This window comes from Labeo rohita, chromosome 13, assembly GCF_022985175.1.
Source record: "Labeo rohita strain BAU-BD-2019 chromosome 13, IGBB_LRoh.1.0, whole genome shotgun sequence".
Taxonomy (NCBI): Eukaryota; Metazoa; Chordata; class Actinopteri; order Cypriniformes; family Cyprinidae; genus Labeo; species Labeo rohita.
Window position 1 is genome coordinate 4811162 of NC_066881.1, and position 16473 is coordinate 4827634.

Genomic DNA, 16473 nt, shown 5'->3' on the forward strand with positions numbered 1-16473 from the left:
TCAGTAAATATATTTCTAAAGGTGCTGTTGACTTGAATTTTTCACCAGATGTCGTAATAACCCAAATAATCCATAGTAAGAAAGCAAAACAAATAAGTTCAGAAATTAAGTTATGTGTAATAAAATGGAATGACACAGGAAAAAGTATTGAAGATACATAAAGAAAGGCACAGAAAGCCAAGAGACCAGCTGAAATCTACACTGTAAAAAGTCTTCACCAGTTTCAACTTAAAACTACAAGTCATTTTAACTTAACTAACTTCAGTCACAATAAAATGAGTTAAAATGACTTGTACTTTTAAGTTGATTTAACTTAAGTTTAGCAGCTGCCTTAAAATTTTAAGTTTTTATGTTGAAACTGGTGATAACTTTTACAGTGTATCAGTAGAAAGCAAGTGGAAATCAATATTAGCTGGTTCAGTCCCAACACCTACAGTACCAGGTTGATGAAGATGAAACAAGGGGTGGACATTTCAGCAAGACAACGATCCCAAACAAGGCCAAGGAAACTCTTATTTGGTTTCAGAAAAAGAAAATAAAGCTCCTAGAATGGCCCAGCCAATCACCTGTCTTGAATCCAACAGAAAATAAGACCTAAAGATCAGAGTTCATAGAAGAGGCCCACAGAACCTTCAAGATTTGAAGACTCTGTGGAAGAATGGGCCAAAATCACACCTGAGGAATGCATGCGACTAGTTTCTCAATATAGCCGTCTTGAAGCTTTTGTACAAAGTATTAAACAAATTTCAGTAGTTCAATACTTTTCCCCATGTTATTGCATTTTATTACACATAACGTAATTTCTGAAGTTATTTGTTTTGTTTTATTTGTATGTGTGGATTGCTTGGGTTGTTACTGACATCTAGTGAAAATTTGATGTCAACAGCACCTTTACAAATATATTTACCGGGAAAAGTGGTGACATGTTCAATATTTTACCCGCTGTAAGTATGTCATGATCTATAGTGTTGAACACAGCACGAAGATCAAGTAAATGTAGCAAAGAGATACAGCCTTTGTCTGATGCAAGAAGCAAGTCATTTGTCATTTTAACAAGTTTCTGTGCTATGAGGGGACCTGAAACCTGACTGAAATTCTTCATAGATATCTTTTTTTTTTTTTTTTTTGCAGCAAGGGGAGCAAAGTTTTTTTTTTTTAGCACAAACGAAATATTTGAAATGGGTCTGTAATTTGCTGGTTCACTAGGATCTAGTTGTGGTTTCTTAAAAAGAGGCTTAATAACCACCAGCTTAAATGGTTTTGAGACATGATCTAAAGTTAACGTTGAGTTAATAAAAATAAGAAGTGGTTCTTCTGCTACAGGTATTAACTCTTTCAGTAATTTAGTGAGTACAGGATCTAATAAACATGTTAGTTTAGATGCAGTTATAAGTTTAACTCTTCCTGTCCTATAGTTGTTGGGTGAGATGAACGAAGCTGAATTACAAGACACTAGATGCTACACGTTATTGTACAGTAGTCATTTGACGTGGACCACAAAAGGTCATCAAAGTTGTCCTAAGACAAGAACTGGGGCCAGTTGTATAAATTTAACCTCTATGTTAAGACAGTGTCTTAAGAACTAGTTTGACTAACTAGCAGTTAACCAAGGGGTAATCAGTCTTATATTTTGGATTCAACTTAGAATAAGCTTAATTTTAACCAGTCTTGAAGAAACAAATTAGACGGCTAACTTTTAAGACTGGTCTAAATGTTTTATGCAACTAACCCCTGGTGTTATTCTGGTTTTAGGACAACTTTGATGAAAGGTTTTGATGCGCTTCAAACGTTGACCACTATATTTCTGATGATATCTATGTTATTCGTGAAGAAATTCATAGTCAAAGTCAAATTCAGAAATTCATGAAGCCATTATCTTTGTTTTGTGAGAATATAATCCATTACTAACTGCACGAAAAGCAATACTTCACAGAAACTTTCAATTCATTCATGCATTTCGGTATCACAAACTAACACTGAACAATCTAATAAACAATTCAAACACTTGTTTTTTTTTAATATTAGGTAATTATTAAGCTTTAGTAAAACTTGTGTAAAAGGTGTCTTTATTGGTTAGTAGTTAATATAACAATGGCTCTGATCTTCACAACTTCAAGCAACCCTACTCAAAACACGCTTCATTTGCAGAAAGACTTAAAGCGAGTCAGAGGTTTATTCAGCAAAAGTGAATTCAGTGAACAATTATTCAGATTGACTCAACCCTGTACAGGCCCATTAACTTTTGTTAAACGCTCCCAAATTAGCCAGACCTGAGAGTGCAGTCTTATTTTAGGCAAAACCTGTAGCTTGATTACTTGCAACTTTGTAGCATAGTTTAACTGAAAACTTCATGGATTAAAATTTTAGTAGTAGACAACATTTTGTCAATCAGCTTCTGAAACAACTTGATCAAAATAGCTCAAAAACAGACAAACAGTTGAGTTTCAGTCCACTTTTTAATTACAGTTACAAGATCATATAGTAGACTAAATTACAAAATCCTGCATAACATATGAAACCATAAAATATCAAAACTAAAACTGAATGAGGATGACTGATGTGTTATTTCAAGGATACTCCTCCAGTGTCTGTCGAACTGAAGTGGGCGGAGTCACATGGCTTTTCCAAATTAGACAAATCACTAGGCTCAAGAAACACATAAGCTCATAAAATGTTAACGCAAGCATAATGACATTTCTTTGATGTAGAATAATAAAAAAGAAAATCCCCAAATCATTTCTAGTATATTAACAATTACCTGTTAGAACAACCGTACATTATTTGTCAAGCCAAACATTTTTTTTTTTTTTTTTTTACAGTAAATCCAAAGCCACATTTTACATATAAACTAATCAAAAGGCTTAGATGCAGTGAACTGGCGCCACCATGTGGTCACCATGTCTAACTGCATGGAAGATAGGGTGTATAAAAGAATGACAACCATATACCTCACCATCCCCTCTCTATTCCTGCCACCTTCAGTCAATGCCTGCCCAATATTACAGAAGGGTGTCAATAGTACGCCGGCAGTCCCGCAGGAACAGAGGGTAGACGGGTCAAAACGGTGTTTTCGAGAGCTGACGTCGCAGTTAACAGGAAAGACAGACATGGAGAGTTCTGCAGTTCATTTAGTTTGTGATCTCAATCACTGTCAAACTTAATGGAGTTCACTGATGTGGAGATTGCACCGCCGCAATAACTGCCACGCTTTTTCTTGGTCTTCTCATGCCGGAAAGATTTGCCCTTGGTAAATTTAAGTACGTTGTTGGCCTTATGTCCCCAGTCACCGTTGGCTCCCAACTGGAAGTAAATTACAAACAAATGAAACAAAGCACTATACATGCACAAAGATAATCTCCTTACAATAGATGCTGGACTAATATGCATTTACGTTTCTCATCTTACCTTGGCCTCGAATGAATTGTCTGCCAGGCGGGGGTCCACCTCAATTTCCTCGTCTCTTACTCTACGGAAAGGAGCATTGGTTTCCTTTACAAGTCACAACAGAGAAACAGAAAGTGCATTTAAGCACAAGTGCATAAACAAACTGTGGGTAGTGTCTATATGCCAGTGTGCAGCTTCCTTGAAGTATGAAAATCTGACTTTTTCCCCATGTGCTATAAACGGGTCCCCGGGGCAGCTACCATTCCAGAAAACAAGAAAAAGACAACCCGATAACTTTGTTTTAGTAAGCCTCTCTCTGTAAGCAAGTGACCAAACGAGGCGCAAGCGACAATGGTGTATCAGTTCTAACGTCATGGCAAGATAGTTCAAGCAAAGCATGATAACTGTTCTGTCATTGGCTGCACAGATGAGCACAGAATCACTATTTAGAGTCCCAGCCTCAGAGGAGACGAGAGAAGTGGATTTACCTATTTACAGTATATTACCCTCCTGCCACACAGATCTAATATAAACGTGATTTCTTTCCCAGCTGTTTACCTTCACAGACATAACCGACTGTTTTTGTAGCTGGTGTTTTTAACAAACTTGTGTGTATTTGACCGTTTAAGCCTAAGTCATGAAAGAGAGCTTAGTCTAGTACTCACATGCCGTTTGACAGACGCTTTCTGTGTGTGCGCTTCGGATGTGTACGCTTAGAAAACCGTATATCAAGTTGAAACTAATATAACTTCCAGTCCACTTCCAGAACAACAATTTACAAATAATTTACTCACCCCCTCGTCATCCAAGATGTTCATGTCTTTGTCTTCAGTCGTGAAGAAATTATGGTTTTTGAAGAAAGCATTTCAGGATTTTTCTCCATATAATGGACTACTTTGGTGCCCCAATTTTAAACTTCCAAAATGTAATTGAAATGCAGCTTCAAAGGGCTCTAAATGATCCCAGACGAGAAAAAAAGGGTCTTATCTAGTGAAACAATCGGTCACTTTTTGGAAAATAAAAAAAAAGTTATATACTTTAAGCACAAAAGCTCATGTAGCACAGGCTGGCATGCATATCCAAGACTCTATGTACTATTGAATCACGTTGAAAGGTCATGCGGATCTACAGACCCAGTGTTTACAAACTGAACGCGCTAAGAGTAAGAAAGTTTAAGTAAGTCAAACGCTATTTACAAACAAAAACTACAACGATGTCGGACGATTCTGAAGTTGTAGGAGAAAATAAGATGGAGTTTTTCGCCATACTCTACGAATCACGTTCATCGTCTGTGTACTCCGCTCAAAAAGGTAGTGTCGTGGACGCGCATCCCAGAGCCTGTTCTACACGAGCTTGTGTGCTTAAAAAGTATGCACATTTTTATTTTTCAAAAATAAATGACAGATCGTTTTGCTAGATAAGACCCTTCTTTGAGCCCTTTGAAGCTGCATTTAAACTACATTTTTGAAGTTCACAATCAGGGCACCAATGAAGTCCACTGAAATACTTTCTTCAAAAACCATAATTTCTTTACGACTGAAGACATGAACATCTTGGATTACAAGGAGGTGGATAAATTCTGTAAATTGTTGTTCTAGAAGTGGACTTCTCCTTTAAAACGCATAGTTTCAGCGCAATAGACATGATAATCAAACCCAAACAGATGTTTTATGGCAGAGTTTGGAGCTGTAAAGGCACAGCCCTATTCTGGGAAAGGAGGCGGGGAGCAGCAGCTCATTTGCACTTAAAGAGACATGCATAAAAACAGCGTGTTTGTGATTCCATTAAAAACCTGCATTTTTATAATGATGTAATTGATCTGTGGGGTATTTTGAGTTTAAATTTCACAGACAACTTCTGGGGATACCAGAGACTTATTACATCTCGTAAAAATGGGCACAATAGGTCACCTTTAAAAATATCTTAATTCAGGGTGTCAAAAATGAACAAATATCTTGACTTTGGTACAACACTGTGAATAAATGACAATTTTCTAGTCAGTTTTGGGGTGAACTGACCCTTTAACACTTCTAGGTGTGAAGCACCAGTGCTGCTTGCATCAAAAGCAAGATTTACTGGTTCAGCATCTACAAGCATATAGACTTCAATGTTATTTGTATGTTATATCTTGAGTTAGAACCACCCACCTCCAGATTTCCAAACTGACCCCTGGGTGTGTTTGAATATGCACTGTACAAGAGCCAACACCAACACAAACATGCTCACAATAACAGGCTTTTTACCTTCTGTTTGGTTCTGGGAAAAGTCTGAGGTGTGGATGTGGTGATGTTTTTATTCTTGGGTGTTGTTGCTGCCTCCCCTTTCCCCTTTTTGCTCTGTGTGCCTGCGATCAGAGGAGAGAACCGAAAAACAAAATGTGAGTGGTTTACAATGGTGCTGAAGGCTAAATGCTTTAGAAGAATGATGACAAATGTTAACAGTTTTACACTGCTGGCAGTGTGACACCGTGCCCTAACCAGAAACAACCACATGGAACAAATGCTCTCTCCTCCAATCTGATCCGAGTGTGTTGACTAAACCTGCCACAAGCAATATGACATTTGTTTGGATGGGTGGCTTTTATGGCTCCGTTCCAAAATTTACAGAGCATCCTATATGGACAGCAATTACAGCAAAAACAATAAGTGTGCTACCACTTCGTATACAAGATGGCAGACAAAAACAGAAGAATGCTAAATGCAATTAATACCAAAGTAGTGTTGATAAAAATTGACCACATTTACATTTTAATGTTTTTGTTAGTCAGCTAGACCCAGTGGATGCAACTTCCTGCTGCATTGTTCATTCAAAACAGGGCAAGAAAAACAATTAAGAAGCTCCAAAGTTGTTATCTATGTAAACATGCACTAAAATGTGTATGACAGTTGCACTCACATTTTCAGAATGCCATGACAAGTTAAACAGCAATGTATGTATAGTGTATGTTTAATATATATACACACACAGAGTTCGTACAGATACTGTAAAATAAAATCCTAGGACTTTCAAGGTCTTTTCAAGCACTACTTTTTTTTTTTTTTTTTTTTTTTTTTTATTTAAGAGGTTTAGGTTAGAGGTTTTCAATTTATTGTTCATTTATGGTTTGATTTCTACTGTTTAAGAAAAAATAAATAAGAAAAAAAAAAAATAAATCCGATCTGAATCAGAAAATTCACAACCCATGACCCGAAGTCCCGATCTGTTAAAGTTCCAATTTAAATCAAATGATTTGCGAACCCACTCCAAAGCCCTGATATAAATCAAATGATTCGCGATACGTAATCTGAAGGCCTGATCTGAATCAAATGATTTGCAACTTGAGGTTATGATTTAAATCAACTGATTCATGATACGATCTAAAGTTCCAATCTAAAGCAAAAGATTCACATTAAGCAATTTGAAGGCCAGATCTGAATCAAATCATCGCCAGTGAAGACCTCATCAGCATCGGCACAGGACCACGGGAACCAGATGAGTCCTCTGCGTCTGGCCAGAGGTGAACTGGCCCCCCGACTGAGCCTGGTTTCTCCCAAGGTATTTTTCTCCATTCTGTCACCAATGGGGTTTTGGTTCCTTGCCGCTGTCACCTCTGGCTTGCTAAGTTGGGGACACTTATTTTTCAAACGATATCGTATACCGTTTGAACTGAACTGAGCAGGATGTTGACATCATTGAATTCAATGATGAACTGCCCTTAACTGAAAATTGAGTGTTTACTACTACCCTTTTTCATTATTGATGCACTATTTCCTATGTAATACTGTACAGCCCCTTTGTCACAATTCTGTATTGTTAAAAGCAGTATATAAGATTTGCGATACACGGAGTTCCAATCTAAATCAAATGATTCACTATATGCAAAGTTCTGATCTAAAGCAAAAGATTTGCTATACACGATTTGAAAGCCGATCTAAATTAAATTTGTGATACGCGAAAGACACATTATGCCTCAAAAACTCAAATTCAAGTACTTTAAGCACCTTGTACAAACCCTGCATACAGTGCTTTTCATAGGCAAAATTCGACAGGTTTTGATTTAAGTGTTTAAGTAATACATTCAAAGTAATAAGAACTGGCCTGAGAACCAATAACAACAACTTGACATCAGACACATTGAGCACTGTGAATACCGTTTGTCACAGGAGTCTTTGAAGTCGCCGTTTCCTCTTCCTCAGATGACGAGTCTTCAGACGAGCTGCTCTCAGCTTTAGCCTTAGCAGCCTGTGCTTTTGCAGCAGGTGGCGTTTTCACAGCTGGCGTTTTAGGTGCCTCCTCTTCATCAGAACTGCTGTCGCTCGAGGACGAAGACTCTGCTTTCTTTTTAGCCGGTGCCTTTGCTGCAGAAGTGGGCGTTTTTGTCGTAGCCTTTCCGTTGGCGACTGCAGGCTTTGCGGGAGTCTTCTTAGCCTCTGTCTCAGAGTCTGAGCTATCAGAATCAGAGCTACTGCTCTCTGCTTTCTTCGTGCTAACTGGAGTCACAGCCGGCTTAGCTGCTGCTGCTTTGGGCGTCACAGCAGTTTTTCCTTTCTTCTCGTCCTCGCTGGAACTGTCCGAATCGCTGCTGCTGGACTCAGCTGCTTTCTTACTGGCTGGAGCAGGTTTGGAGGCAGAGGCAGGGCTCTTAGTAGCTACAGCCGCTGCTGGTTTACCAGTCTTAGCAGCTGGAGTCTCATCTTCAGAGTCAGAGCTGTCGGATTCCGAGTCAGAACTGCTCTCAGCTGGTTTAACAGCCGGTTTAGCTGCAACTGCAGGTTTAGCTGGGGTACCAGGTTTGGATACTGGTGTGGTGGCAGGTTTCTTTTGTGGTTCCTCGTCTGATGAGCTGTCTGATGAGTCCGAACTACTCTCAGCTGCTTTAGCGGAAGGTTTAGCTGCTGAGGTAGGTTTGGCCGAGGCCACAGGTTTGGATACGGGTTTGGTGGGGGCTTTCTTCTGCGGTTCCTCATCATCTGAAGAGCTATCTGAGTCCGAGCTGCTTTCTGCTGGTTTACCACTTGGTTTGGCTGCAGCAGGTTTTGCTGGGGTAGTAGATTTGGATACCGGTGTGGTGGCAGGTTTCTTCTGAGGTTCTTCATCTGAAGAGCTGTCCGAGTCTGAGCTGCTTTCCGCTGGTTTACTGCTTGGTTTAGCTGCGGCAGGTTTTGCTGGGGTAACAGATTTGGATACCGGTGTGGTGGCAGGTTTCTTCTGAGGTTCTTCATCTGAAGAGCTGTCCGAGTCAGAGCTCGATTTGGCAGGCTTGGCTGCAGGTTTAGGAGTGCTCAAAGGCTTGGACGCAGCTGCTGGTTTAGCTGGTGCCTCATCTTCAGAGCTGTCTGAATCTGTGGGAGATAAAATGGATCTATAAACTAAAACAAGATTGATAAACAGCACTCAAATGGTAATACTCTACTTCTCTAGGTCTCTTTATTCACTTCATTTTCAAACCTGTATGACTTTACATTTTTTTCCCCACAATATTTCTAAATGGAAATGACTAGGGCTACCAAGTTTCAGGCTTCAGAAAAATGGAAGTTGGAGAAGCTTGTCATTTTCTATGGAAAAAGAGCATCATGAACATTCTTCAAAACATGTCTATTTGTGTTCCATATATGCCAATCATGTTGCAAATCACATGAAGGCAGGTAAATAATGATTAAAATGCAAACGTTTGTATCTTTATAGACGTGATGGCAACTGACCTGAACTTGAAGAATCGTCTTTCTTAGCAGGGGTCGTCTTTGGAGGAGCAGCTTTAGCAGGAGTAGCTTTAGCAGGAGTAGCTTTAGCAGGAGTAGCTTTAGCAGGGGTTGGTTTTGCAGCTGGCTTGTCTTCCTCAGAGTCAGAGCTAGATGATGATGATGATGATGATGATTCTTTTTTTGCAGAGGGTGTGACTTTCACTGACGCTTGCTTGGCTGGCACGGGTTTAACTGGGACGGCTTTTGCTGCCGGTTTCTTGGCCTCCTCCTCATCGTCAGAGTCTTCAGAGCTTGAAGATGAAGACTTGTTTGCAGCTGGGGTGACTTTAGCAGGCGTGACTTTAGCTTGAGTGGCTTTTGCAGGTGTGACTTTGGCAGCTGGCTTTGCTGCTTCATCCTCTGAGCTTGAAGAATCTGAACTTGAGGAGTCCTTTTTCTTAGCAGGAGTGACCTTTGCAGGTGCTTTAGCCGGTGCAGCTTTGGCAGCTGGTTTCTTTGCTTCATCCTCTGAGCTTGAATCTGAGAAAAAGAAAGCAGTTTATTAGCATTCTCTGAAACAAAGAGAGAAAAAAAAAAAAAAAAAAAAAAAAAAAGTCTAAAACCAACTATGTGGTGATAATCTGGTGAGATTAATGTATTAATAATGTGGTGAGGGCAGTACCAGAGCTGTCAGAACTGGATGAATCCTTCTTAGCACTAGCTTTGGGAGTCACAGTTTTGGCTGGAGCTGCTAGAAGACAAACAAAATGAAAAAGTTAAAGAAGCTATATTTTGCTCTAAAAAAAAAAAAAAAAAAAAAAAAACACACACATACTTTTTACACTGCTTTAAAGTGATTCTGATTACATACTCTCTAAGTTTTACAACATTGTAAATTTATCATAAAACTACAATTTGATAAATCTTCGATATAACGTTTATGCAGCAAAAGTGGAAGGAAAGGTTGCTAGTCATTTGAAGCACGCCATTTGGACCATTTATTTGGTTGTGTCAAAGTTCAAATGGTGGGGCTGATGAGTCTCACAGTGCTGTGAGATCCAGTGTGAAGCTCTTGAATTCCACAAAGAACACAAATAACTGTTTTTACTCATTTTTACCAATGTTACCGATTTTGATAATCAACATCATCTTAACTCAAGCTACTATCAAATGTGTATTTCTACAGTAAGAGACAAAAAAAAAAAAAAAAAAGTTATATTAATATCAAGAAGCAACACAAACCCGTTTCTTGATTTGAAACAATATTACTCAGAATTGAGGCACAAATCTGTGATAAATTGCCCAGACCTCCATAAAACTAGTGATTAAATGCTTGTATAAAGCCCCAAAAGTGTTACATAAATGTATAAATTCAAAGGATCTTACAAGAATAACAAAGCACAATCAGGCAAAGTGTTTCACTGCAAAGGATTCTCAACTTAGAAATTTTAATCAAATGGTGGGGGGGATAATAAAATAAATAAAATAAAGTTATTTAATATAAAATTTAATACAAGTTACTTAAAGATAATGGTGAAGAGATTATTTAAAAGTCTTGTTTTTTTTTTCTTTGAGAAAAGTCTACATTAGGACCAGACATGCTAATTAACCTGTGCTATATACTTTTTTTGTGCTGAAATCATGCTTTTTGTAGCATCCTTACACAAATAAAGTTAGTTTAACAATCTACATCTTATTGATGAAAACATAAAATTGAATTTTAATTAATGCACAATGCTGCTACAAATCATTGAAGGTCTGCAAAAATCCTTGGATAAATGGTTACTTTGATTAATACTGCAACCACTAGAACAAGCCTTTTATGGCTTATTGCTGTAGTAAATGAAACACCTAAAATTCTTACCAGGGGATTTGACTGGAGCACGAGCGTTCAGTGTTCCAGGGGGCGGGACGGCATTAAACGGTCCTGTGAATAGAGATGCTCTTCAGTTTCATGTTTGTCTCCTCTTTTTCAGAAGCTCACTTTTGCCTCACAAAATGCACCAAGCAAGTTCTTCTGACATGTTCAAATGTACGTTCAAGTCTCAACTACGGTCTAGAAAAAGCGGTTTAATTATGTTAAGATCACCTGATCTGGGATGCATTTCCCAAAAGCATTGTTAGCCAACTAAGTTTGTAAGGTCCATTGAATACTATTGAGACCATAGATGCTTTTAGGAAACGCACCCCTACTGAATACTGTCTACAGTTGGTGTAAAGCAAAATTAAATGTGTTCTGAGTTTGTCACACAACAGAAAAATGTGTTGTTAACCACCCAGCCAAACTGGATAAAAAGGCAAATAAATTAGGTATCAAAATCTTTTAAAACGTAAGCAGTATTCTCTCCTCTAATGCTGGGGGCATGTCTGCTGTCGGTGCTGAAACCACACCCACTCACGTTTTCAGCAATACATCTCTAACATTTAACATTTAGAAAAAAAAAAATGATCTGAATTGCTTTTACACAGACTTTAATGCTGCACTTGTGGAGATAGTTGTCATTAAAGTCCAAGACCACTGTAATACTGATTGTTTGGGAAGACTAATACATGCCTGGAAACCAGGCAAATTTATTAAAGGGCCTTTAAGACCAACCAATGTGATAGAAAAGCAGCAATACCAGTCTTGGGTTTCTTAGTAGGAGGGGCTTCTTCCTCATCTGAGGATGACTCCTCGCTGCTGGATTCTGCAGGGGCCGCAGGTTTGGCTGGAGGGGTCTTCGCTGGGACTGGTGCTTTTACTGCAGTCTGTGATAATGTAAAAGGAATAGAACTGGATCAAATTGTAAATTGTGAACACTGAACAGGCAAATAATGAATGAATGAATGTTTCAGAACAAAAATAAATTATAGGCTCTATTATGGTTGCAATTTTCATTAATTATTGAAGTTTTATAAATGTAATTGATTAGACATTAATTTTACCATTAAAACTGAATCCAGCAATATGAAAAATGAAAAAGAATTTGGGAAAAGTACCTTAGCTGGAGCCTCATCCTCAGAATCACTAGAGCTGTCCTCGCTGCTGCTACTGTCCTGTTTCTTCTTAGCTGCAGACACTGGAGTGGACGCCGGTTTAGGGGTCCCTGCCACAGGCTTGGCCTTTGCCCCTGGAGACCACAGATCACCTCTTTGATCATGTAACTGACTTTATGTAATTATACCTTAAGTAGTACACAGATGTTGTAATTAAGCATATTAACTCATGCTTCATCTCACCTGTTGCTGGAGTTTTGGCCGGCTCCTCATCAGAGTCTGACTCCTCACTGCTGGAACTGGTGTCTTTCTTCCTGGCTGGAGCTGCAGGCTTAGCAGCAGGTTTCACAACTGCAGGTTTCTGTACAACAAATTAACAAGATCCAAATTCAGAAGTGGCATCCTAGCAGAGTAATGCTACACTTGCTCATGTAAACAGCATGCAGCTTCCTGACCTTTGCTGCCGTTTTAGCCTGAGCTTCATCCTCACTGGAGTCGCTGGAGTCTTCAGAGCTGCTGCCCTTTTTAGCAGCTACAGCTGCTGGCTTCTTTGGAGCAGGAGCTTTCGCTGTTAAATACATAACATTTAACTAAATGTGCAATATCAGCATTAAAACATGCAATACTCTCCAAAATTTGGGGTTTGTAAGATTTTTTTTTGAAAGAAAGAAAATGAATACTTTTAAAAAGATGAACTAAAGGACATTTTAAATGATGTTTTCAACACTGATAATATTAAGAAATTTCTTAAGCACAACATTTGTACATTAGAATGATTTCTGAAGGATCACGTGACACTGAAAACAGGAGTAATGGCTGCTGAAAATTCAGCTATGCATCAAAGGAATAAATTACATTTTATAATATATTCAAACAGAAAACAGCTACTTTAAATCGTAGTAATATTTCACAATATTACTGCTTTTATTGTATTTTTGAACAAGTAAATACAGCCTTGGTGAGCATAAGAGACAAAAACATTCAAATCTTAGCAAACCCCAAAGAGACCAGCATACAGTGTAACCTAATTTGCAAACCATTAAGTGGAATCAGAATAAAAATTGTTACAATGAAAACCATGGTTCTAAGAATTAACAGCCACATACCTTGTACAACTTTCTTGGCAGGAGCTTCCTCTTCACTGCTGGAGTCCTCACTACTTGAACTCTCCGCATCTTTCTTTGCTTTCTTGGCTGATGGGCCGTTGACCGCCGCAGGACCACTGGTGACCGCTTTGCGCTTTTTGGTCTCTGGGGACCTTGAGCAGGCAAATCATACCAATTACAAGACAACAGTGGAAATGACAGCAAAACTACCGGTATATGATCAAGAGCCACCTACAACTGCCATACAAGAAATATACAGACATAGCTTGTACATACTTCACCCAAAAACTGAAGATGTCCATGAGACTGTCCTCATTTTGGTCTTGAGGTTTCTAATGAAATTAAAAATAAATTGTAAATATTTTTAATTAATATTGTGTACAATTTAAGTAAGTAAAACTTATTAAATATTAGAATTTTAATACCATAAAAACTACAGTTAGTAGTAGAACCCGCAACTTTGTAATCTTATTAGTGGCAGAGAGTTGAATCAAAAAGCTAAGACTTCTGTGGCTACATAACACGTGTGTGAATCAGTTACACAGATGAATATTATATTTTTGCTTGTTCTCCCTTTACATTTTTTTGTTCGTCATCTGTTATGCTGTATACTTTTACTACTCTTAACATAAAGACTACAGCCAGCACTCAACCTGTTAAAAAGTCTCTTAAAGCGTAAGTATAATTAATTTTAAAGAGACACGAACACGTTAAATGTAGAATAAAAATAAAGCTGTAATGACAACGGTCAAAAACATACAAAAGATGGCAGAAATTAAACGTATTTAAACACATTCTATACATAAGTTAAAAAAACACGTGTTCCACACAAACTGCGTGTCTGTATCCACGCGTGTGCAGATGTACGCGCGCCGATCGGCATATTACAGAACCACTACCGCCGCGAACACGAGGGCTACAAATAAGCACGTAAAAGGCTCTTACCACTTTAGCCTGCTTCAAAAATTCTTTCGCGGCTTTGGCGAACTTATTTTCCACGAGAAACGAGTACACATGCTGGTAGAGATCGCTGGGTACCGCACCGTCCTGCGCCATCTTCGTTGCACTCGTGAGGAGGAGGAGCACGATTGGCTATTTCACCGTCATGTGGAGTCGCTGAAAATGGCGCACAGTAAGTGCGTCACACTACTTAGACGATCTCAGCATGCAGTTATAAATATTAATGTTGTTTATTTGCTGCCTGTTTGGCAAGGCAAGGCAAGTTTATTTATATAGCACATTTCATACACAAAGGTAATTCAAAGTGCTTTAGATAAAAGGAAGTAGAATAATCATAAAAAACAATATTATATTAAAACATTAAAATAATAAAAACAATAATCACAAAAAAGGAAGTAGAACAATCATAAAAACAATGATCACAACAATAAAACAAAGAATGTAAAATGTAAAAACTGATTGACTTAATGATTTAAAAATAATTAAAAAATTGATTTAAAATAAATTTAAGACAGTTAAAAACAGAAAATGATTATACATAGTGCAATCAGTTCGGCACCGCTAAACAGATGAGTTTTGAGTCTAGATTTAAATGTAGCTAATGTTTTAGCACATTTGATCTCTTCCGGAAGCTGGTTCCAACTGCGGGCAGCATAATAGCTAAAAGCGGATTCCCCTTGTTTTGTGTGAACCCTTGGTATTTCTAACTGACTCGATCCTAATGATCTGAGTGGTCTGTTAGGTTTATATTCAGTGAGCATATCTGCAATGTATTTAGGTCCTAGGCCATTGAGTGATTTCTAAAAGTACTTTAAAATCAATTCTAAATATAACTGGAAGCCAGTGTAGGGACCTGAGGACTGGTGTGATATGCTCAGATTTTCTGGTTCTAGTCAGAATCCTGGCAGCAGCGTTCTGGATGAGCTGCAGCTGTCTAATGGTTTCCTTGGGAAGGCCATTGAGGAGACCATTACAATAATCCACCCTGCTTGTGATAAAGGCATGAACAAGTTTCTCCAAGTCTTGACTGGAAACAAAACATCTAATTCTTGCAATGTTTTTGAGATGATAGTATGCTAGTACAAAGATCTATTTTGCATAAAAAAATATTGAACCCACTGTATACAATCAACTTGTTGTTTATCTTTGTGTTATTTGTTTCTAATGCCACAAATAGTTGAGATCAGATTTTATTTCTTTATTTTTTATATACACGGATCAGTTTATTGAAACGTAAGATTTTTTTTACTGTTTTCAGATGTTTTTTTGTAATGTTTTGTATCATATACATCAGGCTTTTATGAAATAGTTAAATAAGGAGTTTATGCTCAAGAAGAGAAAAGCACCTCATTTTGAGGCTCAGATTGATCAAAAATTTACTGATAAAAAAATTAAGTTTGGTGCACAAGTTATTAGTTATATGGCTACAGATGTGTAATGTAAATAACATTTGTGACCCTGGACCACAAAACCAGTCATAAGGTTTATTTTATTTAAAAAATTGAATAAATATGTATACCATTGTATAAATAAGCTTTCCACTGATGTATGGTTTGTTAGGATAGGACAATATTTGGCTGAGATACAGCTTTGAATATACAACACAAATTTGTAAATCTGGAATCTGAGGGTGCAAAAACATCTAAATATTGAGAAAATCCACCTTTAAAGTTGTCTAAATGAGCTGCTAAGGAATGCATATTACTAAGTTTTGATACATTTACTGTTGGAAATGTACAAAATATCTTCATAAGACATGATCTTTACTTAATATCCTAATGATTTTTGGCATAAAAGAAAAATCAATATTGATTTTAACCCTTACAATCTATTGGCTATTGCTACAAAGATACCTGTGCTTCTTACAACTGGTTTTGTGGTCCAGGGTCACATTTGTAGCAGTATAAATATTAATTGTCATTCCATAACATCCAATATATCTTAGTAAGATGATATAAATGCTTATTTTTATGAATAAAGCTCTGTGTTTTTAATGGTGATCGGCAAATGATATTACACAAAGCAATAACATAATTAATATAATTTAATAATTTATTGGCCTTAGAAATGCATGTAGCCAATATGAGATATAGTATTCTTCACAGAAACTATAATGTATATAAAAATATTATAGATTTATGATTCCAACATGTATATTGTTTTGATATTGTTATGTGTTTACATACAAGCTTTAATTTTTTTTTTTTTGCGCTTAAAGCCAAAATATTTCATTATGAAATGTCTTGACTTGTAACAACATAAACAATATGTTTATTTTTGCATAGGCAATAACCAGTGTTGGGCACATACCTTTAAAAAAGTAATTAGTTATAGTTACTAGTTACTTCTCACAAATAGTAACTGAGTTAGTAACTGAGTTACATCAT

At 37.5% G+C, this 16473-nt stretch overlaps 1 protein-coding gene across 3 annotated transcripts; it reads right to left on the reverse strand.

The window, feature by feature from the left end:
- Positions 1 to 2437: 2437 nt before the first annotated feature.
- On the reverse strand, positions 2438 to 14230 carry nolc1 (nucleolar and coiled-body phosphoprotein 1). 3 transcript variants are annotated; one of them, XM_051126350.1, is made up of 14 exons: positions 14072 to 14230; positions 13403 to 13458; positions 13127 to 13278; positions 12476 to 12588; positions 12264 to 12381; positions 12024 to 12154; positions 11666 to 11792; positions 10909 to 10971; positions 9727 to 9792; positions 9066 to 9584; positions 7515 to 8705; positions 5628 to 5728; positions 3406 to 3489; positions 2438 to 3300 (listed from the first exon to the last, which is right to left on the reverse strand). In XM_051126350.1, the coding sequence occupies exons 1-14, from the start codon at positions 14180 to 14182 to the stop codon at positions 3142 to 3144; spliced, it is 2991 nt and encodes a 996-aa protein (XP_050982307.1). In that variant the 5' UTR covers positions 14183 to 14230; the 3' UTR covers positions 2438 to 3141. The 3 variants fall into 3 exon arrangements, with proteins under 3 accessions (XP_050982307.1, XP_050982305.1, XP_050982308.1); XM_051126348.1 differs by having other exon boundaries at positions 9727 to 9795; XM_051126351.1 differs by having other exon boundaries at positions 3151 to 3300; positions 3406 to 3466; positions 9727 to 9795.
- Positions 14231 to 16473: the final 2243 nt, after the last annotated feature.

Bases quoted from the DNA above. Each gene is read 5' to 3' on its own strand.
- nolc1 (XM_051126348.1), bottom strand. From the start codon at position 14,182: ATGGCGCAGGACGGTGCGGTACCCAGCGATCTCTACCAGCATGTGTAC. The intron at 12,155-12,263 runs GTGAGATGAAGC...TGTGGTCTCCAG, and splicing joins GGCCAAAACTCCAGCAACAG to GGGCAAAGGCCAAGCCTGTG. The intron at 5,729-7,514 runs GTATTCACAGTG...CTCTGATCGCAG, and splicing joins AAAGACTCCTGTGACAAACG to GCACACAGAGCAAAAAGGGG.